Source organism: Bos javanicus, chromosome Y (genome assembly GCF_032452875.1).
Source record: "Bos javanicus breed banteng chromosome Y, ARS-OSU_banteng_1.0, whole genome shotgun sequence".
NCBI classification, from domain to species: domain Eukaryota; kingdom Metazoa; phylum Chordata; class Mammalia; order Artiodactyla; family Bovidae; genus Bos; species Bos javanicus.
The window spans coordinates 4,412,394-4,437,278 of record NC_083898.1 but is presented as its reverse complement, the minus strand read 5'-3'; the positions used below and the strand labels follow the sequence as shown (position 1 = coordinate 4,437,278).

At 39.5% G+C, this 24,885-nt stretch overlaps 1 protein-coding gene and 1 pseudogene across 2 annotated transcripts in view; both read left to right on the top strand.

Moving 5' to 3' along the window:
- LOC133243812 (testis-specific Y-encoded protein 1-like) overlaps window positions 1-24,885 on the top strand; it is a 505,577-nt pseudogene that overhangs the window by 140,070 nt on the left and 340,622 nt on the right.
- LOC133243844 (gamma-taxilin-like) overlaps window positions 1-24,885 on the top strand; it is a 102,958-nt gene that overhangs the window by 10,009 nt on the left and 68,064 nt on the right. For both annotated transcript variants that reach the window (XM_061410570.1, XM_061410569.1), the window contains exons 2-3: window positions 3,229-3,533; window positions 4,947-5,038. In XM_061410570.1, coding sequence (XP_061266554.1) covers window positions 3,245-3,533; window positions 4,947-5,038 — 381 coding nt within the window. In that variant the 5' untranslated portion in view covers window positions 3,229-3,244. The remainder of the gene's footprint in view (window positions 1-3,228; window positions 3,534-4,946; window positions 5,039-24,885) is intronic.

The following is a 24,885-nucleotide window of genomic DNA, read 5'->3' as shown; positions in this document are numbered from 1 at the left end:
ACGACTGAAGCGACTTAGCAGCAGTAGCAGCAGGTATTCCCAGTGAATTTAAGGTTCTTGGCTCATTGCAAAAAGAGTTTGGAGACAAGACATGGAGGTTAAAAAAGTAAAATGAGAATTTATTTAAGCAGAAGTATGCTCTCAGAGCACTTTTCCACTAACTCAGCAGGTAAAGAAACCACCTGGCAATGCAGGAGACTTAAGAGATTCAGGTTTGATCCCTGGGTTGGGAAGATCCCTGGAGGCAACCCACTCCAGTATTCTTGCCTAAAAAAATCTCAGGGATGAAGGAGCCTGGTGGGCTATAGTCCATAGTGTTGCGAAGAGTTGAATATGACTGAAGCAGCATAGAAGGCATGCTCTTGGAGGGAGACTAGGCAGATAGGTGAGGAAGTGTTACTCTGGGTTTCTTCAGCAAGTCAGCTATGAGGAGCATACAAATGAAGGTGCAGAATATTCACAGGGGAAGGAGGAGTTTGAGGGTCTGTATTCCCTGATTTTCAACTCAGCTCCAGTTTCCTGAGGGGGAGGAGGGATTGTTGTCTGTATTTAGCTTATATCAGAAGTGTCATGGAGTTGGTGTGTGATGAGTGCTTCTTTTCTGCAAGGCTGATTTTATTGTAGTGAAAGCATTATGAGCAACTTGTTACATTTGAATGCAGGAGATTCCTGCCATTTCCCAACCTTTCTTTGCTATTGGGACACTTACCATCTAAACTGTATGATTTCCTGTCAGTCTGGACATTCTTGCTTTTTTCTGACCATGGACCCCTGCTTCATTTGTAATGGATATAGGTATAGGCATTTGTACTGGTCTTAGATATATAAGCAACATCTAGTCAGCTTGAAGCTGATTGGTCGAGCTTCCTTGATGGACTGTGAACCCTGCCTCAAGCCTCTTCAGTTGAATTCAGAAACTTCTTATCCTTACAGAACTCGATGGGACAGTGAGTGATTTGAGTAGCTGTTTCCAAAGAGCCATAAAATTTTGAGTTGGGTTGCTCTTTTCTCCATAGTGCCCCAGCTTACTTGGATGGGTTTCATGTAGGGGTTGGAGAGAATTTGTCCCTGACCCTAGGCACCTTTCTGTGCAAGATAGCTAAAGTCAAGAGTATTGCAGAAAGAGAGACCCGTTCTTAGGGCCTGAGGGTGGGCTCTTGTCTGATACTTAGAAATGTATTGTCTGAGGAGAAACTCTTGCTGACAAAGCAAGAGACTTTATTGGTTTGGGGCACCCAGATGGAGAGCAATGTGGTAAGGGATCCCAGGAGTACCATGTGGGTCGCAGTCTTAGGTTTTATGGTGATGGGGTTAGTTTCCAGTTTGTCTTTGGCCAGTTATTCTGACTCAGAATCCTTCCTGGTGGTGCACACATTGCTGAGCCAAAATGGCTGCCAGCAGAGAATCTGGGAGGTGGTAGGAAATGTGACATCTTTTTTTGATCTTTCTCGAACTGTTCTGGTTAGTGATGGCTTATTATTCCCTGTTTGTTACCAGAACGTCCTGTCATAAAATAACTAGTGTAAATGGTTTCTATGGTGCCTGACCAGGGTGGGTGGTATCAGTCAGTGTGCTTCGTTTAAGAAAGGGACACCCAGGTACCCAGGGAGAAATCAGTGGATGTGAAGAAAGATAGTTTCACATCAGTACACAAGACATGTTTGCTCTTGTACTTTTGGGCAGCTTAGAGTACTCAGCCAGGGTCTTTATAGTTTGGCCTTAGCCTTTTCTTCTGCTTGAAGGTCAGACTGAAGGCCAAGCAGAGATAGTAAGGTAACTCTAACGTGGGACCTGTGAAATACCTATGTTCGTCTCCTTTCCCAGCTTTTCTCTGTGCAGATTTTCCTGTCTTGTTGCTTTTTCCTGGTCTTTGTCTCATTCTCAGGCTGCTGAGGTCAGTACTTGGGCCTTGCTGTCCCCCAAAGCTTCCCTAGTGTTGATATTTTAAGAAGTAGGGCCCCAAAAGTGAGCTCTTGTGTAAACACTTGGGAAAGAATTGTCTGAGGACACATGTGCTGACAAAGCAAGAGACTCCTGGAAAAGTGCACTGGGGCAGAGAACCTAGAAGAACTGTTGAGCCATTTGGCTTGTGGCTCACAGTCTTAGGTTTTATGGTGATGGGATTAGTTTCTGGGTTGTCTTTGGCCAATCATTCTGACTCAGAGTCCTTCCTGGTGGCACATGCATTGCGCAGCACACGCATCCAGCCAAGATGGATGCTAACCAGAGGGATTCTGGGAAGTGGTCGGACATGTGGTATTCTCTTTTGATCTTTTCTGGACTCTTCTGGTTGGTGGTGGCTTATTAGTTAGGTATTCTTTGCCAGGACCTTCTGTCCTAAAATAGCTCATGCAAATGGTTACTAGGGAGACTGGCCAGGATGGGTGATTTCAGTCAGCGTGCATCTCCTAACATTGAGATTATGCTTCCAAGGGGTAAACAGAGGCAGACACCTATACAGGTTTCTTAGGGAACTGCCTGAAAGGTTGAAAGAGACCACATCCTACGAAAATAATGTCTGCATTGTTCCCACTGGCACTGGTAGCATCACTGAGAGCATGGGCTTCTGTTCTTATAGTCACTGCTGACCAGGAATATGGAGAATGGCAGAGAGAACTTTAAAATTACATGGTGATCTCCAACTTTTATGTACTAATAAGTAAGCCTTCCATTTGGGTTGTTAATTTAATTTTCTTCTGTAGGCTTTTAGGAGATTCCAGAGTTCTGCAGAAGTTGATTCTGATATATTCTGCCAGCATATTTATTACTTAGAAGGTCAGAGCTTAGGATTTTTTTCTGTTCCGCGATTACAGTAGTCCCTTCTCCCTTTTTCTCCTTTGGTTCTAACAAGCACTGTCTTTTTGTAAACCACTGTGAAAGGGGGTAAAAAACTGTTAAGATCATCTGCCAATTGATTGTACCATGTACACAAAGTAAAAACTACATTTAAACATGGGCAAAGCAGGGAATTCTCTGGTCGTCCAGTAGTTAAAATTGCACAGTTCCACTGCAGGGGGCTTTGATCCTTGATGCATTGGGAAGCTAAGATACAGCATACCACTTGGTGCAGCTGAAAAAAAAAAAAAAAAACTACGTTTGAGTCCACTCTTAAGAAAATGAGCAAAGTGGGGTGGAAAACAGTGGTGTGCAGCCTTGTTTTCCTCTCTTGATTACATTTGGTTTAACTCCTTCCTCCATATTTTTTTTTTTTCTGCTCTTTTCCTCTAGCTTATGGAGAATCACAATGGAAGAATCTAGAATTTGCCGAGTAGGAGTAAAACCAGATATGTTGCATCACTGTCAATCAAATGATATTCCTCAGTGTAATGACTCAAATTATGGTAGCACATCTAACAAGCATTCAGTGGAAGAGGATGAAAGCAGTAACATTACAACAAAGAGCAGGGATTTACTGAGCCCAGTGTACTGCACACAAGAGTCAAGAGAGGAACCTCCAGGGCCAGGAGCTGGAACAGATCCCTCTGGTGGTCAACAAGATTCAGAGTGCCACAGAAACAAAGAAAAAATCTTAGGTAATAATTTCTGCTCAGGAGTTGAACATTTTCACATGGTGCTTGTTAAACTTATATTTTCTGCAGCACTAGTAATGGTGGAACATGACCAGTTTTGAGATGGATGTTTAGCTAATACACTTAGTTTCTTTGGCCAGGTCAGTGTGCTTCACTCCGACAATTACATGCAGGAGGTGAAAATAGCAGAGTAGAAAGCACAGTTCTGGATGCCTTTGTTCGTTCTCTCTAAAGATTGTTTTCCCGAAAAAATATTTGTGGCCAGTTTGAAAGAAGTAGTATTTGATTTGCCTTGTTGCTTGATTATTCAAAGTAATGTAATAATTACTATGAAAGTTGTATATTGGTCAACTTATTAGAGAATATCCACTAAAACTTGGAAATGATATGTTATTTTGCAGCTTAGAAAGTGCATTACTAGTTTTATGGTTTGTCCTATAACTGCTTAATTTGACAGTTAGGATTAACAATGTGATATGTTAAATTTCATGAATGAAATGTGAAGCCCTTACTTCATCTTACTGGTTGCTCCTCAATTTTTCATTCCTGTTGTACCTAATATTTACCTTTTAATGATTTGTGCGTAACATTATAATTTGAAATTCTCTTTCTTAATCCACCTTCTAATATTTTTGAAGACTTTAAAATTTATATGAATATGCAGAGTATTTATAATTCCTTGAAAACAAGACAGATATCTGCAGAATCAATGATCCTAACACTTGTGCATAAAATACAACTTCAGATAGAAATCATTTAAATAGTTTAAAATTTAAATTATTCATAAATGTGAATTATACGTTACTGTTAGGTGTGCACATTGAAACAGTTCCTTTTTTTTTTTAATTTTATCTTGAACTGAAGGGAAAAAGCTTTCAGTACTAAAATCTTACCTGAATAAGATAGTCAGCTTTTTGAAGTTATCTATTCTTCCTCTCTCCTACCCCTATACTAGTCTGTAAAGTATATGAAATATCAACTTTAGATTAAATACTAAAAAATTAGATGAATGCCATTCTCTTTGAGGAAATGCTTTACATACAAGGCTGAACAGTTTAGAAAATAAAAAGTTTTCTATCCTCAGGGTAAGAAATAGAATATTATTTCTAACTTTAAAGCATCATTTGGCTCCACCTATCTTAGTCACCTATTTCCTCTGCTAAAGTTGTTAAGGCACTTTTGAAGAATTCTCGTTTTTGCTGTTTAAGTGATTAGTATCTAAGAGGTAGCAGTGTTGGTAAGTATAGAAATGTGGATGATGGTGAGGCTAATACTTCATTTTGAAAATAGCATCTTTAGTAGGTGAATCTTTGTCTCTATTTATAGCCTTAAGTTATAAATATAAGTTTTATGTAGAATTTACAGACTGAATTAATGTCATCCTTCTGCTACCTTTTTTCTTTTATAAATCATTAGGAAAAGAAGTGTTGTTATTGATGCAAGCCTTAAACACTCTTTCAACTCCAGAGGAGAAGCTGGCAGCTCTGTGTAAGAAATATGCTGATCTTGTGAGTATTAAGGGAGTGAGGCCCATATATAGCATAGCAAAATGTATGTATTTGCTTGATAAACTTTGAAAATGTAGTTTTGATATGGTTTTATGTTTAAAACTATATTATAGAATTGAGGGGAAGAATAAAATTTCTTGGGAGTTATGCTGATTGTATTATGATATACAATTTAGAATATTATAATGCTTTTTGAGATGTATCCTGAAAGTCAGTCAGCCTTGGCATTTCCAGACTAGCTTTTATTGTTTGTATGTGTAATGCCTCTCAGTTGAAATAGACTAGTTTTTTTTGGTTAAATTCAGGAATTCTAGACACAGAAGGAATGTTAAAGATAAAGGCTTTTGTCATTTTGATTGAATTTTTTAGTTACATGACATTACTACATTTTAAGAAATATTTACTGAGAATCTACTGTTTGCTAGGTTGTGTTCCTTTTTCTTTCTTCCAAAGAAGTTCACTCATGGGGTGTTTCTTCTAATTACGTTTTTTCAACTAGCACTCCTTTCCTAGAATTATGGAAGCACTCTCAACATGGAAGCCTTGGTAGCCTCTTAAAATTTAAGAATGAAAAAGGCCTAGAACCTTTTAAGAATAGTAGTGAGACATTTTCGAAATAGTTGGTTCTAATGTAAATGCTAAAATTATTGCATTTTTGAAGCACTTAGTGAATTATCACTGATAAACTATGCATTTTAATCTGTCATTACAACCAACTATTCCGTATCATCCTGTGTTTTGTCAGTAAGGACAGAGCTGAAACAAATCTTGTTACTGTGTATTTAAGTGGCACATCTGTATTTGATTTAGCAGCCTGACACCCTCTGATAATGTGAGAAGTGGAAATGTCCAGGAATCAAAGAATATGAAGTGCTGTCCAAACCAAAGATTCTGGCAGTCACTGTTGTTGCATTGCTGGCCTCAGAAGGAAAGTTTCCATTGGATATCAAAATCTTATGGTACAGTGAATGATAGAAGTCAAGAAAGAAATGGTAGAAGAATAAGCCAGGGACGAAGGGAAAAAAAAGAAAACAGCAGGAATAGTTTATGTTGACTTACTGATGTGAGAGCAGCAGCCAGCCATGAAAGGATTAGGGACGAAAGAGCAAATTGAGTAGCATAGTGAGCTAGGCCAGTCCTTCTTAACGTCACACACGTCACCCAGGTATCTTGTCAAATTCTCAGTGCTGAGTTAATAGATGTAAAAGACATTTTACGGTAGATTTTAAGTGGAGATGGAGAAGATCATTAAGATAGATTGCATTCTAACAGGTTCCCAGTTGGTGGTCAATCAAGTTATTTATTTATGTAGATATTTTCTGGAGGTGGAAGGATATGGCAAGTAAGAGTTACTGCATTAATTTGCAGAAGTGACACATTGGAGACTTGTCCAAGGAATATCTTCTCTATGATGTTGTTTTATACTTGTGGAGATCAGTAGTTCTTATGAATAATAAAAAGTAAATATATTTTGGGTTTAAAAATATGTTCAAAAGCTGCTTCTTAAAAAACTTATTTTCTAAGTACTTGAACCACCTTTGGAATATAATATCATTGTCCCATTGAGGGATAGGAGAGGCTGAGTCAAACTCTATCCCCACAGTGGTGAGCTACAAGCAAAGGGGAACTAGAAAAGCTGGATCTAGGGTTTGAACCCAACATCATCAGTACCTAGCTTTTAAACCTGAGAGAATAACCCCAAAATCAGAGTTTGAAAAACAACAGGGGTATTGCACTCATGTGACCCAAAGGGCTGTTGTAAACTGAGAAATGTCTCTTAAAGGGCTCCTGCACAGACTCACTCTTGCCATGGCTGAGGCCAGATGTAGGTGTTTAGAAAGCACCCTGACTTTATGTGAAAGCTATTCGTTTGCTAATCTTAGAAGGTGAGCCTGAAGAGTATGGGCTGGTTTTGATGGATACTTTTGTTATTTTTTTAATCTCTGGACACTTATCTTCAAGGGAGGGTGCCATTTTTGTACTCTATAAATCTTCCTAAAGCCAGTGGGAGGCATTTATTTTCAGGCTTTCCTTCTGTCACATTCTATAGTACCAGTGCCTATAGTACCTATACCTATACCAGTACCAGTACCTGTAGTACGTCCCGCTACCGAGGGAAACGTTTTACATGTCTGGTGCACTGGTTTTGCAGCTGCCACTCAGGGGATTCTGTCTGACCACTTGGCCTTAAAGGCTAAAGTCTTGCATTCCTGGGTCTTGCAGGACTGTAACTGACAGTTGGAAAGACAGCTCCTAGCAGCCTACCACTTGCAGGGCACTGCACAGACAGCAGACTGAAACAAACCCTTAATCTTTCCAAGAAAGAGGAAATTCTTGGAAAGTCTTGTCTTTGCTTGTCCAGGAGCTTTTTTAGCTTGAGGGCCAGGCTTCTATTGTAGCGTACCTGTGTAGTTGTTCTCAGGGAGCAGAAACAAGAAGACAGGAACTTTGCGTACTCCATCTGCTTTGCATCAGCATGCTGCTGTCTTCCACAAAGGTCCAGATCTAGTGCCTCAGTATTTTTATCCTCTGACAGGTTGCAACTACATTGCTTGGTTCTGGGGACCACACTGGTGGCCAGTGGGTCACATAGGACTGTAGTAATCACCAAAAAGTTTTTAAACAACTACTGCCTCAGAGCACAACAAGAGGTGACGAAACAGAGTTTAGGTCTTTCTGTGAAAGAAGCTGATGAGCTTTTGTTCATAGCTGTGGCCTGAGGGCATACATCTGAATAGACACACATTAAAGGCTAACTAAAACCTTTCAGAGACCTTGGTAGGTGTGTCTTTTCTTTGTGCTTTCCCTCTGATGCTCCAAAATGCTAGATTCTGTGAGGATAGAGTTCTTACGTGTGTCTGATACACTGTTTTTCTTTTTTTTTGGCTACTGCATGTGGAACCTCCCCCGTGAAGTCCTGGCTCTTTCCCAGGGAGGCTAGTGTTCCTGGGCCCCATGGGACACCAAGAGTCAGAGGCAGCTGGCTGCTGCACCCACAGTACTGCAACAGCACACTGAAACAGGTTCCTTTTTCTGTGAAAGATGCTGTTAGCTTGTCTTAGAACTTTGGTCCAAGGGTGGACTTTTGGTTTTGCCCACCTCTAGAGACCTACAGAATTGTTCCCTGGGAAAACAGGCTGAAGAATGCTGTCGTTGCCCTCTTATCAGTGCCTCTCTACATCTTTCCAGTATCTCCAGGAAGGTGCTTATCCTCTCTTATGGAGGCCTGAGTTTTACAACTGTTACCAAGGGGACACAGGCAGATGTTCTGTCTGAGTGGCCGGCACAGCATAGCTCACCAGTGTACAGGACTGTGCATGTTTGCCTTCTTTGAAAGCTGCTGCCTTTCAGGGGTCAGACTTGGAATCAGCCTGAATTTCGGTGATGGTGAGATCTCTGCCTACCCTTTTTGGGACAGTGACTGGTCTTGCAACACACTCAACGACTGGCAAAAATTTAAAGTAATCTTCTTGGACAGCAATTATCAAAGTTTGGCCAGCCTGAATGATAGGATTCATCTCCTAAAGGAGGCCACTCCTCCAAGTGGGGAGCATTGGCTGTTTTGTGTGTATGTTCACGTGTACACATGTATGTATGTATATAAGCAAACATAGACTCTAAGCAACATGAGTAGAAGAAATGTTTGTGAAACAGTAAAATAAAACCTTGGAGAAAAACATAATCAGTGATAATGGAGAATGGAGATGGGTAATCTTCCTGTAAGGGTTCAAAGTAATCATAGGAGAGATGCCCACTGAGCTCAGAGACAGGTGTGTGAACACAGTGAGAACTTCAGCAAAGACTGGAGAGATCAGAATCACATAACTGAAAACCTAAAAACACTGAGAACACACTAAAGCAATTCAGTGGCACAGTAGCTGGTATGAAAGAAAGGCCAGTGAACTCTAAGCAAGGGCTGTGGAATTCCCCCAAGCAGAGAAGCAAAGGAGAAAAAGAAAATGGAAAAAGTGGAGGCAACTTTAGGGATATGTAGGACAATATCAAGTAGATTAATGGTCTCCTTATCAGGGTCCCAAATACAGAACACTTTGGCAAAGAATGATTGTAATTTTCTTAACCTAAGAAAGGAAATGCATCCAACTCCAAAAAAACGCACAGAATTCCAAATAAGATGTATTCAAGGGAACCCGCAGCAAGACACAGTGTAATTAAAATGTTAAAAGTTAAAGACAGCAGAAGTTAAACACTTAGGGAAGCAAGAGAAAAATAACTCATAGGCAATCAGATGTTTGAGTACAAACTGTAGCTAAGAAGAGAGTGGTGCAATATAGTCAAAGTGCTGAAAGAAAAAAAATTGCAACCAAGGAATCTCTATTTGGTAGTAAAGGATTTGAGAGAAAGAAAAAGAAAAAATTTTGCATGCAAACAATTCTACAGGAGCTCAGTACCACTAAGCCAGTCTTAATAGAAATGTTAGAGGGATTTCTTTAGGTTAAAAAGAAAGAGCACTATTATAAACAGGAATACATATGAAATTAATTCTATTCAAGCATTTGAGACCAAAAATCAATAAGAAAACATCAGCCTTCAACAACATATCCAACTGCATAGATTTATCACAATTATATAGAACATTCCATGAAAGAAACAGCAGAATCACACATTCTTCTGAAGAAAGCATGGCACATTCTGGAGAAGAGAGGTTTTTTTTTTAGGCCACAAAACAAGACTTAATGAATATATAAAATTCAAATGTATCAATCAGGTTTCAGGTATAACAGTAGGAAATCAATTATGAGAAAAAACCTAGAAAGTTCACAGATGTGTGAAATCAAAACATAGTGAACTGTCAGTGGATCAGTGAAGAAGTCAAAAGAGAAGTCTAAACAAGAACAACCAAGAGAAAATGAGAACATAACCTAAGAGATTTATGGGTGCAGCAAAAGCAGTTAAGAGGTAGGTTCTTGGTAATAAAATGCCTAACTCCAGAAATAATCTAACTTTACACCCCAAGAAACTAGACAAAGTAGACTAATGAAACCCAAAGTTGTGAAAAGAAGTAACAAAAATTGGAACAAAAACAAATTGAACAGACTCAGAAGACCATAAAAGACATGAATAAAATTAAGCTTTTATTTAAAAAAAAAAAAAAGATGAGCAAGTCGTCAAATCTTTGGCTAGACTCATCAAAAAAAGGAGAGGACTTGAAATCAGAAGTGATAATGGAGACAACGTAACTAACATTACAGAAATACCAAGGATTTTAAGAGCTGTTGTCTTCTGAAAACAAAAATGCTAAAACTAAAAGTTGACAACTATGTTAAATTTTGCGGACTTTCTGAGGACAATACCCTGCAGGATTGTCTCTCAAGTACTGCTGAGGGACTGCTTCTAAGAGCTGTACGGGTGGAACCAGGATGTATAGCTATGAGTTTTATAGCAAAAAACCCCTAAAAAACCCAGGTAGTTAAAACATAATAAGATTCCAGTTCGTTAGAGAAAATCATGCATCTCAAGTGAATGAATTTAGCACTTTTCTATCTTTGGGAATAGACGCGAACCTGGGCTGATTGAAATCATTCCTTTGTTAGGTACCTTAGCTATCTAGGATCACTATTCTGTGGTCTATTTCACAGTCACCTCAGGGCTCATTTTCAGAGGTGGCTGTCGTGGCTTATGACTTGATGGCTTTTGTTTACTGATTTGGCTGGCAGCATTCTTAGTCCATACCATTATAACCAGTTATGTGTTAGTAAATTGGGTAGTTTAGAGGAAATGGATAAATTCCTAGAAACGTACCAGCAAACGAATAGGATCATGAGGGAACAGAAAATTGAACATACCAAGAACTGCTGCTGCTGCTGCTGCTAAGTCGCTTCAGTTGTGTCTGACTCAGTGCGACTGTAGATGCCAGCCTACCAGGCTCCTCCATCCTTGGGGTTCTCCAGGCAAGAACGCTGGACTGGGTTGCCATTGCCTTCTCCAACCAAGAACTAGTAAGAAGATTAAATCAGTAATCAGAATACCTTCCTACAAACAAAAGTCAATGACAAAACAGCTTTATTTGTCAATTCTACCAGCCAGAGAAGATTTAATGCTTGTCTTTCAAACTCTTCAAGAAAAAGTTGTAAAGGATGGAACTTTTTTTTTTAAAGCCAGGTCTGTAGATACTGATGTTTTTTGGTATATTTTTTATTGTTTTGCTTATTTGATTTTTGACTTAGTCTTCCTTGTTGTATATGGATTTTCTCTAGCTTCCACATACTCTCTAGTTGCCCTGCACAGCCTTCTCATTGCAGTGGCTCCCTGTGTTGCAGAATGGGGACTCTGGGGCAGAAGAGCTATAGTAGTGCCACATGTGGGGTCACTGCTGTTGTTGTGGAGGATGGGCTTAGTTGTCCCGAGGCATGTGGACTCCTCCTGGACAAGGGATTGATCATGTTTGCTCTGCAGGTAGATTCTTAATAACTAGACCACTAGGGACTTCACAAGGATGGAACACTTCATAACTAATTTTCTTAACTATATTCAGAGTATATCATGAAATACCAGGCTGGATGAATCCCAAGCTGGAGTGCAGATATGCAGATGACATCACCCAAATATTAGAAAGTGAAGAGGAACTAAAGAGCCTCTTGATGAAGGTGAAAGATGACAGCGAAAAAGCTGGTTAAAACCCAGCATTCAGAAGCACAAAACTGGTGGCATCTGGTCCCATTACTTTATGGCAAATATGATGGGGAAAAAGTGGACACAGTGATAGACTTTATTTTCTTGGGTTTCAAAATAACTGCAGATGGAGACTGCAGCCATGGAATTAAAAGATGCTTGCTTCTGTGAAGAAAAGCTATGACAAATCTAGACAGCATATTAAAAAGCAGACATATTACTTTGCCAAAAAAGTCCATCTAGTCAAAGCTATGGTTTTTCCAGTAGTCATGTATGGATGTGAGAGTTGGACCACAAAGAAGGGTGAAGAATTGATGTTTGTGAGCTGTGGTGTTGGAAAAGACTCTTGAGAGTCACTTGGACAGCACAGAGATCTAACCAGTCAATTGTAATCAGTCCTAAATATTCATGGAAAGCACTGATGCTGAAACTAAAGCTGCAGTACTTAGGCCAGATGATGTAAAGAGCCGACCTACTGGAAAAGACCATGATGCTGGGAAAGATTGAATGCAGGAGGAGTAGGGAGTGCCAGAGGGTGAGATGATTGAATGGCATCATCATCTCAGTGGATACAAGTTAGAGCAAATTACTGGAACTGGTGAAGGTCAGAGAAGCCTGCTGTGTAGCAGTCCATGGGTTTGCAAAGAGTCAGACACAACTTGGTGACTGAACAGCAAGCAGCACTGCTTTGTTGCCCAAACCTCACAAGACCACAAGAAAAACAAAGCTACAAGTTGGAAATTTAGAAACTTTTCCTATACGGTAGGAGTAGATGAGGATGCACATTCTCATCACTTACTCAGAACAGTACTCAGAGTCCTAGCCAGGGGTATTAGGCAAGAAAGAGAAGCAGAATGCAGAAATATTGGAAAATAACCCCGGTAAAACTCACTATTTGCAAATGACATTATAATTAGATTGTACAGAATACACTAAAATCCACTACCATAAAACAAAAAAGGAAACCTCTTAGAACTAACTGAACAATTCAATAAGGTACTAGGTTAAAAAGTCACCTTATGAGAATGAGCTGAACTTCTTTACAGTGATAAACCATTAGCAAAAGCTATTAAGAAAATAATCCCATTTAAAGTTACATTAAGAAAAATAAAATTTCTTGGAATTAATGTAATCTAGGAAGTTATAATTTGTACATTGGAAGTTGTAAGTTACCTGACCAAAAAAAAAAAAATTCAAGAAAATGCTTATAAATGTAAATAATTATATCATGCTGTTGTATTGGAAGAATTAACAAAATAGGGATACTACCCAAAACAGTCTATAGACTCATGAAAATTTCTATGAAAGTATCAATAACATTTTTTAAAATTAGTTATTTTAATTGCAGACTAACTACAATATTGTGGTTTTTGCTATACACTGACATGAATCAGTCATGGGTATACATGTGTCCCCCTGTCCTGAACCCCCTTTCCACCTCCCTCCCAATTTCATCCCTCTGGGTTGTCTAAGCACTCTAACTTTGCTGTGCTTCATGTGCTGAACTTGGATTAGTCATCTAATTCACATATACACATACATTATACATGTTTCAGTGCAATTTTCTCAAGTCATTCCACCCTCGTCTTCTCCCACAGAGTCCAAAAGGCTATTCTTTATCTCTGTGTCTCTTTTGCTGTCTCACATACAGGGTTGTCGTTACCATCTTTCTAAATTCCATATATATGTGTTAGTATACTGTATTGGTGTTTTTCTTTCTGACTTGCTTCACTCTGTATAGTAGGTTCCATTTTCATCCACCTTGTTAGAGCTGATTCAAATGTGTTCTTTTTAATAGCTGGGTAATATTCCATTGTGTATATGTACCACAGCTTTCTTATCCATTTGTCTGCCAATGGACATCTAGGTTGCTTTCACGTCCTCGCTATTGTAAATGGTGCTGTGATGAATATTGGGGTAATGTGTCTCTTTCAGTTCTGGTTTCCTTGGTGTGTTTGCCCAGCAGTGGAATTGCTGGGTCATTTGGCTCTCGTTCCAGTTTTATAAGGAATCTCCACACTGTTGTCCATGGTAGCTGTACTAGTTTGCATTCCCACCAACAGTGTAAGAGGATTCCCTTTTCTCCACACCCTCTCCAGCATTTATTGTTTGTAGACTTTTTGATCGCAGCTATTCTGACTGGTGTGAGATGGTACCTCACCGTGGTTTTGATTTGCATTTCTCTGATGATGAGTGATGTTGAGCATCTTTTTTATGTGTTTGTTAGCCATCTGTATGTTTTCTTTGGATAAATGTCTATTTAGTTCTTTGGCCCAGTTTTTGATGGGGTCGTTTATTTTTCTGGCATTGAGCTGCATGAGCTGCTTATATATTTTTGTGATTATTTCTTTGTCATTTGCTTTGTTTGCTGCTCCCATTCTGAAGGCTGACTTTTCACCTTGCTTATAGTTTCTTCATTGTGTAAAAGCTGAGTTTAATTAGGTCCCATTTGTTTATTTTTGCTTTTATTTTGATTACTCTGGAAGGGGGGTCATAGAGGGTCCTGCTGTGATTTATGTCACAGTGTTTTGCCTGTGTTTTCCTCTAGGAATTTTATGGTTTCTTGTCTTAAATTGACATCTTTAATCCATTTTGATTTACTTTTTTCTGTGGTGTTAGAAAGTGTTCTAGTTTCATTTTTTTACAAATGGTTGACCAGTTTTCCCAGGACCACTTGTTAAAGATTGTCTTTTCTCCATTTTATACTCTTGCCTTCTTTGTCAAAGATAAGGTGTCCATGGGTGTGTGGATTTATCTCTGGGTTTTCTATTTTGTTCTGTTGATCTATATTTCTGTCTTTGTGCCAGTACTATGCTGTCTTGATGACTGTTGCTTTGTAGTGTAGTCTGAAGTCAGTCATGTTGATCCTACAGTTCCATTCTTCTTTCTCAGGATTGCTTTGGCTATTTGAGGATTTTTGTATTTTCATACAAATTGTGAAATTATTTGTTCTGGTTCTCTGAGAAATACCATTGGTTGCTTGATAGAGATTGCATTGAATCTATAGATTGCTGTGGTTAATATACTCAATTTCACTATATTGATTTTTCCGATTGAATCCATGTTCTTCCAAACATGGTTTATTTCTCCATCTATTTGTGGAAAGTTTGGTTTCTTTCATCAGTGTTTTATAGTTTTCTACATATAGGTCTTTTATTTCTTTAGATAGATTTATTCCTAAGTATTTTAGTCTTTACATTACAGTGGTGAATGGGATTGTTTCCTTAAGTTCTCTTTCTGTCCTCTCATGTTTATAGGAATGCAAGGGATTTCTGTGTGTGAATTTTATATCTTGCAACTTTTAGGTCTAGTAATTTTCTGGTGGATTCTTTAGGGTTTTCTATGTTAGAGGATCATATCGTCTTAAAATAGTGAGAGCTTTACTTCATTTTTTCCAGTTTGGATTCCTTTATTTCTTTATGTTTTCTGATTGTTGTGGCTAAAATTTCCAAAACTGTGTTGAATAGTAGTGGTGAGAGTGGGCACCCTTTTCTTATTCCTTACTTTAGGGGAAATGCTTTCAATTTTTCACCATTGAGGATAATGTTTGCTTGTGGGATTATCATATATGGCTTTTATTATGTTGAGGTATATTTCTTCTATGCTTGCTTTCTGGAGAGCTTTTATCATAAATGGATACTGAAGTTTGTCAAAGGCTTTCTCTGCATCTGTTGAGATAATCATAGTTTTTACCTTTCAATTTGTTAATATGGTGTAACACATTGATTGATGGGCAAATATTGAAGAATCCTTGCATCACTGGGATAAAGCTCACTTGGTCATGATGTATGTATGATCTTTTTAATATGTTGTTGGATTCTGTTTGCTAAAATTCTGTTGTTTGCATCTGTGATCATCAGTGATAATTGGCCTGTAGTTTTCTTTCTTTCTTTTTTCTTTTTTTTTTTTTGTGGCATCTTTGTCTGGTTTTGCTGTTAGGGTGATTGTGGCCTCATGGAATGGAGTTTGGGAGTTTACCTTCCTTTGCCATTTTCTGTAAGAGTTTGAGTACTGTAGGGATTAGTTCTCTCAATATTTGGTAGAATTCACTTGTGAAGCCATTCTATCCTGGGCTTTTGTTTGTTGGAATTTTTTTGATTATAGTTTCGTTTTCTCTGCGTGTGATGGGTCTGTTAAGATTTCCTGTTTTTTTACCTGGTTCAGATTTGGAAGGTTATACTTCTCTAAGAATTTGTCCATTTCTTCCAAGTTGTTGATTTCACTGTTATATAGTTGCTGATAGTTGTATCTTACGATCCTTTGTATTTCTGTGTTGTTTACAGTGTTACAGTTGTTTCTCCATGTTCATTCCTAATTCTGTTGATTTGCGTCTTCTCCCTTTTTTTCTTGATGAGTCTGGCTAATGGTTTGTCTGTTTTGTTTATCATCTCAAAAAAACCAGTGTTTAGTTTTGCTCTAGTTTCCCTGTTTCTTTGTCATTTATTTCTGTGCTAATTTTTATGATTTCTTTCCTACCCTGGAGTTCTTCATTCCTTCTTTTTCAGGTTGCTTTAGGTGTAAAGTTAGGTTATTTTTAAAATTTTTCTCTTGTTTCTTGAGGTAAGCTTGTATTGCTATGAACCTTCTCCTTAGAGTACTTTTACTGAATCCCAGAAGATTTGGCTTGTCATGTTTTCATTTTCATTTCTTTCAATGCATATTTTCATTTCTTTTTTAATTTCTTCTGTGACGTGTTGGTTATTCAGAAGTGTATTGTTTAGCCTCCATATGTTTGTATTTTTAATGGTTTTTTCTTCCTGTAGTTGACTTCTACTCTTAGAGCTTTGAGATCAGAAAAGATGCTTGAAATGATTTCAGTTTTTTTTTGAATTTACCAAGGCGAGATTTATGGCCCAGGATATGATCGGGGTTCTGGTGAATGTTCCACGTGCACTTGAGGAAAAAGTGAACTTCACTGTTTTGTGGTAAAATGTCCAATGGATATCGGATAGGTCTGACTGGTCCATTGCATCATTTAAAGTTTGTGTTTCCTTGCAGATTTTCTCTTTGGTTGATCTATCCACAGATGTGAGTAGGATGTTAAAGTCTCCTGCTATTATTGTGTTATTGTTAATATCATCTTTCATACTTGTTAGCATTTGCCTTTCATAGTGCAGTCCTCCTATGTTGGTTGCATCAGTCAGTTCAGTCACTCAGTCGTGTCCGACTCTTTGTGACTCCCTGAACCACAGCATGCCAGCCTCCCTATCCATTACCAACTGCCGGAGTCGACCCAAACCCAAGTCTATTAGGTTGGTGATGCCATCCAACTGTCTCATCCTCTGTCATCCCCTTCTCCTCTTGCCCTCAATCTTTCCCAATATCAGGGTCTTTTCCAGTGAGTCAGCTCTTCACATCAGGTGGCCAAAGTATTGGAGTCTCAATTTCAACATCAGTCCAATGAACACCCAGGACTAATCTCCTTTAGGATAGACTGGTTGAATCTCCTTGGAGTCCAAGGGACTCTCAAGTCTTCTCCAACACCACAATTTAAAAGCATCCATTCTTTGGAGCTCAGCTTTCTTTGTAGTCCAACTCTCACATCCATACATGACCACTGGAAAAACCATAACCTTAACTAGATGGACCTGTGTTGACAAAGTAATGTCTGTGCTTTTGAATATGCTATCTAGGTTGGTCATAACTTTCCTAACAAGGAGTAGTGTCTTTGAATTTCATGGCTGCAGTCACCATCTGCAGCAATGTTGGAGCTCAGAAAAATAAAGTCAGCTGCTCTTTGCATTGTTTCTCCATCTATTTCCCATGAAGTGATGGGACTGTATGCCATGATCTTAGTTTTCTGAATGTTGAGCTTTAAGTCAACTTTTTCACTCTCCTCTTTCATTTTCATCAAGTGGCTCTTTAATTCTTCTTCACTTTCTGCCATATAAGGGTGGTGTCATCTGCATATCTAAGGTTATTGATATTTCTCCCAGCAGTCTTGATTCAAGCTTGTGCTTCCTCCCGCCCAGCATTTCTCATGATGTACTCTGCATATAAGTTAAATAAGCAGGGTGACAGTATACAGCCTTAACATACTTCTTTTCCTATTTGGAACCAGTCTGTTGTTCCATGTCCAGTTCTAACTGTTGCTTCCTGACCTGCATACAGACTTCTCAAGAGGCAGGTCAGATGGTCTGGTAATCCCATCTCTTTCAGAATGTTCCACAGTTTATTGTGATCCACACAGTCACAGCTTTTGGCATAGTCAGTAAAGCAGAAATAGATGTTTTTCTGAAACTCTTCTTGCATTTTTGATGATCCAGCGGATGTGGGCAATTTGGTCTCTGGTTCTGCCTTTTCTAAAATCAGCTTGAACATTGGAAGTTCATGGTCACATATTGCTTAAGCCTGGCTTTTAGAATTTTGAGCATTACTTTACTACTGTGTGAGATGAGTGTAATTTTGTGGTAGTTTAAACATTCTTTGATATTTCCTTTCTGTGGGATTGGAATGAAAACACCATTTCGAGTCCTTTGGCCACTGCTGAGTTTTCCAAATTTGCTGACATTTTGAGTGTAGCACTTTCACATCATCACCTGTTGGGATTTCAAAAAGCTCAACTGGAATTTCATCACCGCCACTAGCTTTGTTTGCAGTAATGCTTCCCAAGGCCCAGTTGACTTCACATTCCAAGATGTTTGGCTCTAGGTGAGTGTGAGTGATCATACCTTCATGATTACCCGGGTTGTGAAGATCATTTTTGTACAGTTCTTCTGTTATTCTTGCCACCTCTTCTTAATATCTCCTGCTTCTGTTAGGTCCATACCATTTCTGTCCTTTATTGAGCCCATATTTTCATGAAATGTTCCTTTGGTGTCCCCAGTTTTCTGAAGAGGTCTCTAGTCTTTCCCATTCTATTGTTTTCCACTATTTCTTTGCATTGACTGTGGAGGAAGGCTTTCTTATCTCTCCTTGATATTCTTTGGAACTCTGCATTCAAATGGGTATACCTTTCCTTTTCTCCTTTTTGCTTCTCTTCTTTTCACAGGCATTTTGTAAGGCCTCCTCAGACAGCTATTTTGCTTTTTTGCATTTCTTTTTCTTGGGGATGGTCTTGATTCCTGTCTGCTGTACATTGTCATGAATCTCCATCCGTAGTTCATCAGGAGCTGTGTCTATCAGATCTAGTCCCTTAAATCTATTTCTCACTTCCTCTGTATAGTCATAAGGGCTTTATTTTATTTTAGGGCATAGCTGAATGGTCTAGTGGTTTTCCCACTGTCTTCAATTTCAGTCTGTTTTTGGCAATAAGGAGTTCATGATCTGAGCCACAGTCAGCTCCTGGTCTTGTTTTTGCTGAACTTGTATAGAGCTTGTATGCTGCTGCTAAGTCTCTTCAGTCGTGTCCAACTCTGTGCGATCCCATAGATGGCAGCCCACCAGGCTCCCCCATCCCTGGGATTCTCCAGGCAAGAACACTGAAGTGGGTTGCCATTTCCTTCTCCTATGCATGAAAGTGAAAGTGAAGTTGCTTAGTAGTGTCTGACTCTTAACCACCGCATGACTGCAGCCTACCAGGCTCCTCCATCCATGGGGTTTTCTAGGCAAGAGTCCTGGAGAGGGGTGCCATTGCCTTCTCCATAGAGCTTGTATAGAGCTTCTCTATCTTTGGCTGCAAAGAGCATAATCAATCTGATTCCATGTTGAGCATCTTGTGATGTCCATGTGTACCATTTTCCTTTGTGTTTTTGGAAAAGGGTGTTTCTATGACTAGTGCATTCTCTTGGCACAACTTCATTAGCCTTTGCCCTGCCTCATTCTGTATTCCAAGGCCAAATTTGCCTGACTCGGGAATTTCTTGACTTCCTTCTTTTGCATTGCAGTCCTCTGTAATGGAAAGGACATCTTTTGGGGGTGTTAATTCTAGAAGGTGTTGTCAGTCTTCACAGAACTATTCAACTTTAGCTTCTTCAGTGTTACTGGTTGGGGCATAGACTTGGATTACCATGATATTGAATGCACATATATTTGGGTGCATATATATTTTATTTGTTATATTTTCTTGTTGGGTTGATCCTTTGATCACTATGTAGTGTCCTTCTTTATCTATTTTCAGTGGCATTTATTTCAAAATCTATTTTTTCTGATACAAGTATTGGTACTCCTGAGTTCTTTTGGTCTCCATTTTAATGAAATATCTTTTTTCCAGCCCTTCGCTTACATCCTGTATGGGTCTCTTGGTTTGGGGTGGGTCTCTTGTAAATAGCATATAGAGGGATATTGTTTTTTTATCCATTCAGCAAGTCTTTGTCTTTTGTTTGGGACATTCAACCGACTTACATTTAGGGTAATTATTAATAAGCATGGTCCCGTTCCCATTTACTTTGTTGTTTCGGGTTCTAGTTTATACCCCTTTTCTATGTTTCCTGTGTAGAGAAGATTGTTTAGCATTTTTTGAAGAGCTGGTTTGGTGGTGCTGAATTCTCAGTTTTGCTTATCTTTAAAGCTTTTGATTTCTCCTTCATATTTGCCTGCTGAGTTTTCCAAATTTGCTGGCATATTGAATGCAGCACTTTCACAGCATCATCTTTCAGGAGTTGGAATAGCTCAACTGAAATTCTGTCACCTCCACTAGCTTTGTTCGTAATGAGGCCCCCTTGACTTCACATTCCAGGATGTCTGGCTCTAGGTCAGTGATCACACCATCGTGATTATCTGGGTCGTGAAGATCTTTTTTGTACAGTTCTTCTGTGTATTCTTTTCTTTTTTTTTTTTCTTCTGTGTATTCTTGCCATTTCTTCTTAATATCTTCTGCTTCTGTTAGATCCATACCATTTCTGTCCTTTATCAAGCCCATCTTTGCATGAAATGTTCCTTTGGTATCTCTGATTTTCTTGAAGAGATGTCTAGTCTTTCCCATTCTGTTGTTTTCCTCTATTTGTTAACATTGATTGCTGAGGAAGGCTTTCTTATCTGTTCTTGCTATTCTTTGGAACTCTGCATTCAGATGTTTATGTCTTTCCTTTTCTCCTTTGCTTTTCACTTCTCTTCTTTTCACAGCTATTTGTAAGGCCTCCCCAGACAGCCATTTTGCTTTTTTGCATTTCTTTTCCATTGGGATGGTCTTGATCCCTGTCTCCTGTACAGTGTCACAAACCTCATTCCATAGGTCATCAGGCACTCTATCTATCAGATCTAGGCCCTTAAATCTGTTTCTCACTTCCACTGTATAATCATAAGGGATTTAATTTAGGTCATACCTGAATGGTGTAATGGTTTTCCCTACTTTCTTCAATTTAAGTCTGAATTTGGCAATAAAGAGTTCATGGTCTGAGCCACAGTCAGCTCCCGGTCTTTTTTGCTGACTGTATAGAGCTTCTCCATCTTTGGCTGAGTTCATGGTCTGAGCCACAGTCAGCTCCCGGTCTTTTTTGCTGACTGTATAGAGCTTCTCCATCTTTGGCTGTAAAGAATATAATCAATCTGATTTCAGTGTTGACCATCTGGTGATGTCCATGTGTAGAGTCTTGTCTTGTGTTGTTGGAATAGGGTGTTTGTTATGACCAGTGCATTTTCTTGGCAAAACTCTATTAGTCTTTGCCCTGCTTCATTCCGTATTCCAAGGCCAAATTTGCTTGTTACTCCAGTTGTTTCTTGACTTCCTGCTTTTGCATTCCAGTCCCCTATAATGAAAGGACATCTTTTTTGGGTGTTAATTCTAAAAGGTCTTGTAGGTCTTCATAGAACCGTTCAACTTCAGCTTCTTCAGCATTACTGGTTGGGGCATAGACTTGGATTACCGTGATATTCAATGGTTTCCCTTGGAAATGAACAAAGATCATTCTGTCGTTTTTGAGATTGCATCCAAGTACTGCATTTCGGACTCTTTTGTTGACAGCGATGGCTACTCCATTTCTTTTGAGGGATTCCTGCCCACAGTAGTAGATATAATGGTCATCTGAGTTAAATTCACCCATTCCAGTCCATTTCAGTTAGCTGATTCCTAGAATGTCAACATTCACTTTTGCCATCTCTTGTTTGACCACTTCCAATTTGCCTTGATTCATGGACCTGACATTCCAGGTTCCTGTGCAATATTGCTCTTTACAGCATTGGACCTTGCTTCTATCACCAGACACATCCACAGCTGGGTGTTGTTTTTGCTTTGGCTCCATCCCTTCATTCTTTCTGGAGTTATTTCTCTGCTGATTTCCAGTAGCATATTGGGCACCTACTGACCTGGAGAGTTTCTCTTTCAGTATCCTATCATTTTGACTTTTCATACTCTTCATGGGGTTGTCAAGGCAAGAATACTGAAGTGGTTTGCCATTCCCTTCTCCAGTGGACCACATTCTGTCAGATCTCTCCACCATGACCTGCCCATCTTGGGTTGCCCCATGGGCATGGCTTAGTTTCATTGAGTTAGACAAGGCTGTGATCCTAGAATGATTAGATTGACTAGTTTTCTGTGGGTATCGTTTCATTGTGTCTGCCCTCTGATGCCCTCTTGCAACACCTACCGTCTTACTTGGGTTTCTCTTACCTTGGGCGTGGGGTATCTCTTCATGGCTGCTCCAGCAAAGCACAGCCATTGCTCCTTTGGAAAACTCAGCAGTGGCCACAGGACTGGAAAAGGTCAGTTTTCATTCCAATCTATTGGAATGAAATAGATTGGCATTACCTTCTAAAGAAAGGCAATGCCAAAAAATGCTCAAACTACTGTACAATTTTACTCATCTCACACGCTAGTAAAATAATGCTCAAAATTCTCCAAGCCAGGCTTCAACAATATGCGAACAGTGAACTTCCTGTGTTCAAGCTGGTTTTAGAAAAGGCAGAGGAACCAGAGATCAAATTGCCAACATCCGCTGGATCATGGAAAAAGCAAGAGAGTTCCAGAAAAACATGTATTTCTGCTTTATTGACTATGCCAAAGCCTTGGACTGTGTGGATCACAATAAACTGTGGAAAATTCTTCAAGAGATGGGAATACCAGACCACCTGATCAGCCTCTTGAGAAATTTGTATGCAGGTCAGGAAGCAACAGTTAGAACTGGACATGGAACAACAGACTGGTTCCAAATAGGAAAAGGAGTACGTCAAGGCTATTGTCACCTTGCTTATTTAACTTATATGCAGAGTACATCATGAGAAACGCTGGGCTGGAAGAAACACAAGCTGGAATCACGATTTCCAGGAGAAATATCAATAACCTCAGATATGCAGATGACACCACCCTTATGGCAGAAAGTGAAGAAGAACTAAAGAGCCTCTTGATGAAAGTGAAAGAAGAGAGTGAAAAAGTTGGCTTAAAGCTCAACATTTAACGAAGATCATGGCATCTGGTCCCATCACTTCATGAGAAATAGATGGGGAAACATTGGAAACAGTGTCAGACTTTATTTTTCTGGGCTCCAAAATCACTGCAGATGGTGACTGTAGCCATGAAATTAAATGACTCTTACTCCTTGGAAGGAAAGTTATGACCAACCTAGATAGCATATTGAAAAGCAGAGACATTACTTTGCCAACAAAGGTTCATCTAGTCAAGGCTATGGTTTTTCCTGTGGTCATGTATGGATGTGAGAGTTGGACTGTGAAGAAGGCTGAGCACCGAAGAATTGATGCTTTTGAATTGTGGTGTTGGAGAAGACTCTTGAGAGTCCCTTGGACTGCAAGGAGATCCAACCAGTCCATTCTGAAGGAGACTAGCCCTGAGATTTCTTTGGAAGGAATGATGCTAAAGCTGAAACTCCAGTACTTTGGCCACCTCATGCGAAGAGTTGACTCATTGGAAAAGACCCTGATGCTGGGAGGGATTGGGGACATGAGGAGTGGGGACGACAGAGGTTGAGATGGCTGGATGGCATCACTGACTCGATGGACGTGAGTCTGAGTGAACTCTGGGAGTTAGTGATGGACAGGGAGGCCTGGTGTGTTGGGATTCATGGGGTCGCAACAGTCTGACACGACTGATCGACTGATCTGTCATATATGCCTGAGATCCTGTGGGTATATAAATCTGGTTTGTAGGTTTTTCTCTTTCATCACTTTAAATACGTCCTGCCTTTTGCTTCTGGCCTGAAGAGTTTCTGTTGAAACATCAGCTGTTATCCTTATGGAAATTCCCCTGTGTGTTATTTGTTGGTTTTAATATTTGTTCTTTGTGTTTGATCTTCATTAATTTGATTAATATGTGTTTTGGGTGTTTTGCCTTGGGTTTATCCTGTTTGGGACTCTGGGTTTCTTGGAAATGGCTGTTTCCTTCCCCGTTTTAGGAAAGTTTTCAACTATTATCTCCCAAGTATTTTCTCATTCCCTTTCTTCTTTTCTTCTGGGACTTCTGTGATTCGAATGTTGAGGTGTTTAACATTGTCCCAGAGGTCTCTGGGGTTGTCATTATTTATTTTAATTCTTTTCCCCTGTTTCCTCTCTACTTCATTTATTTTCACCATTCTGTCTTCCACCTCATTTATCCTATCTTCTTCCTCAGTTATTCTACTGTTGGTTCCCTCCAGAGGGCTTATGATCTTTGTTATTGCATTATTCATTATTGATTGACTGTTTCATTTTTTCTAGGTCCTTGTTAAACATTTCTTTCATCTTCTCAATCCTTGTCTCTAGACTATCTGTAGCTCATTTTGTTTTCAAGATATTGGATCATCTTTTTACTATCATTCTTCTGATTTCTTTTCCAGGTAGATTCTCTATCTCCTCCTCTGTTGTTTGGTTTGGTGGGCATTTATCGTGTTCCTTACTTGCTCAATATTTCTTTGCCTTTTCATTTTGTTTAGATTGCTGTGTTTGAGGTGTCCTTTCTGTATGCTGGAAGTTTGTGTTTCCTCTTTATTACTGAGTTTGCTCCATGTGGTGGGGTTGAACTAGTGTGTTGTCAAGGTTTACTGGTTAGGGAAGCTTGTGTCTGTGTTTTGGTGTGTGGAGCTGAATCTCTTCTCTCTGGAGTGCAGTGACGTGTACAGTAGTGAGTTTTGGGGTGTCTACGGAAAAGGCAATGGCATCGCACTCCAGTACTCTTGCCTGGAAAATCCCATGGACCAAGGAGCCTGGTAGGCTGCAGTCCATGGGGTCGCTAAGAGTCGGACACGACTGAGCGACTTCACTTTCCCTTTTCACTTTCATGCATTGCAGAAGGAAATGGCAACCCACTCCAGTGTTCTTGCCTGGAGAGCCCAAGGGACGGGGGAGCCTGGTAGGCCACCGTCTACGGGGTCACACAGAGTCAGACATGACCGAAGTGACTTAGCATAGCATAT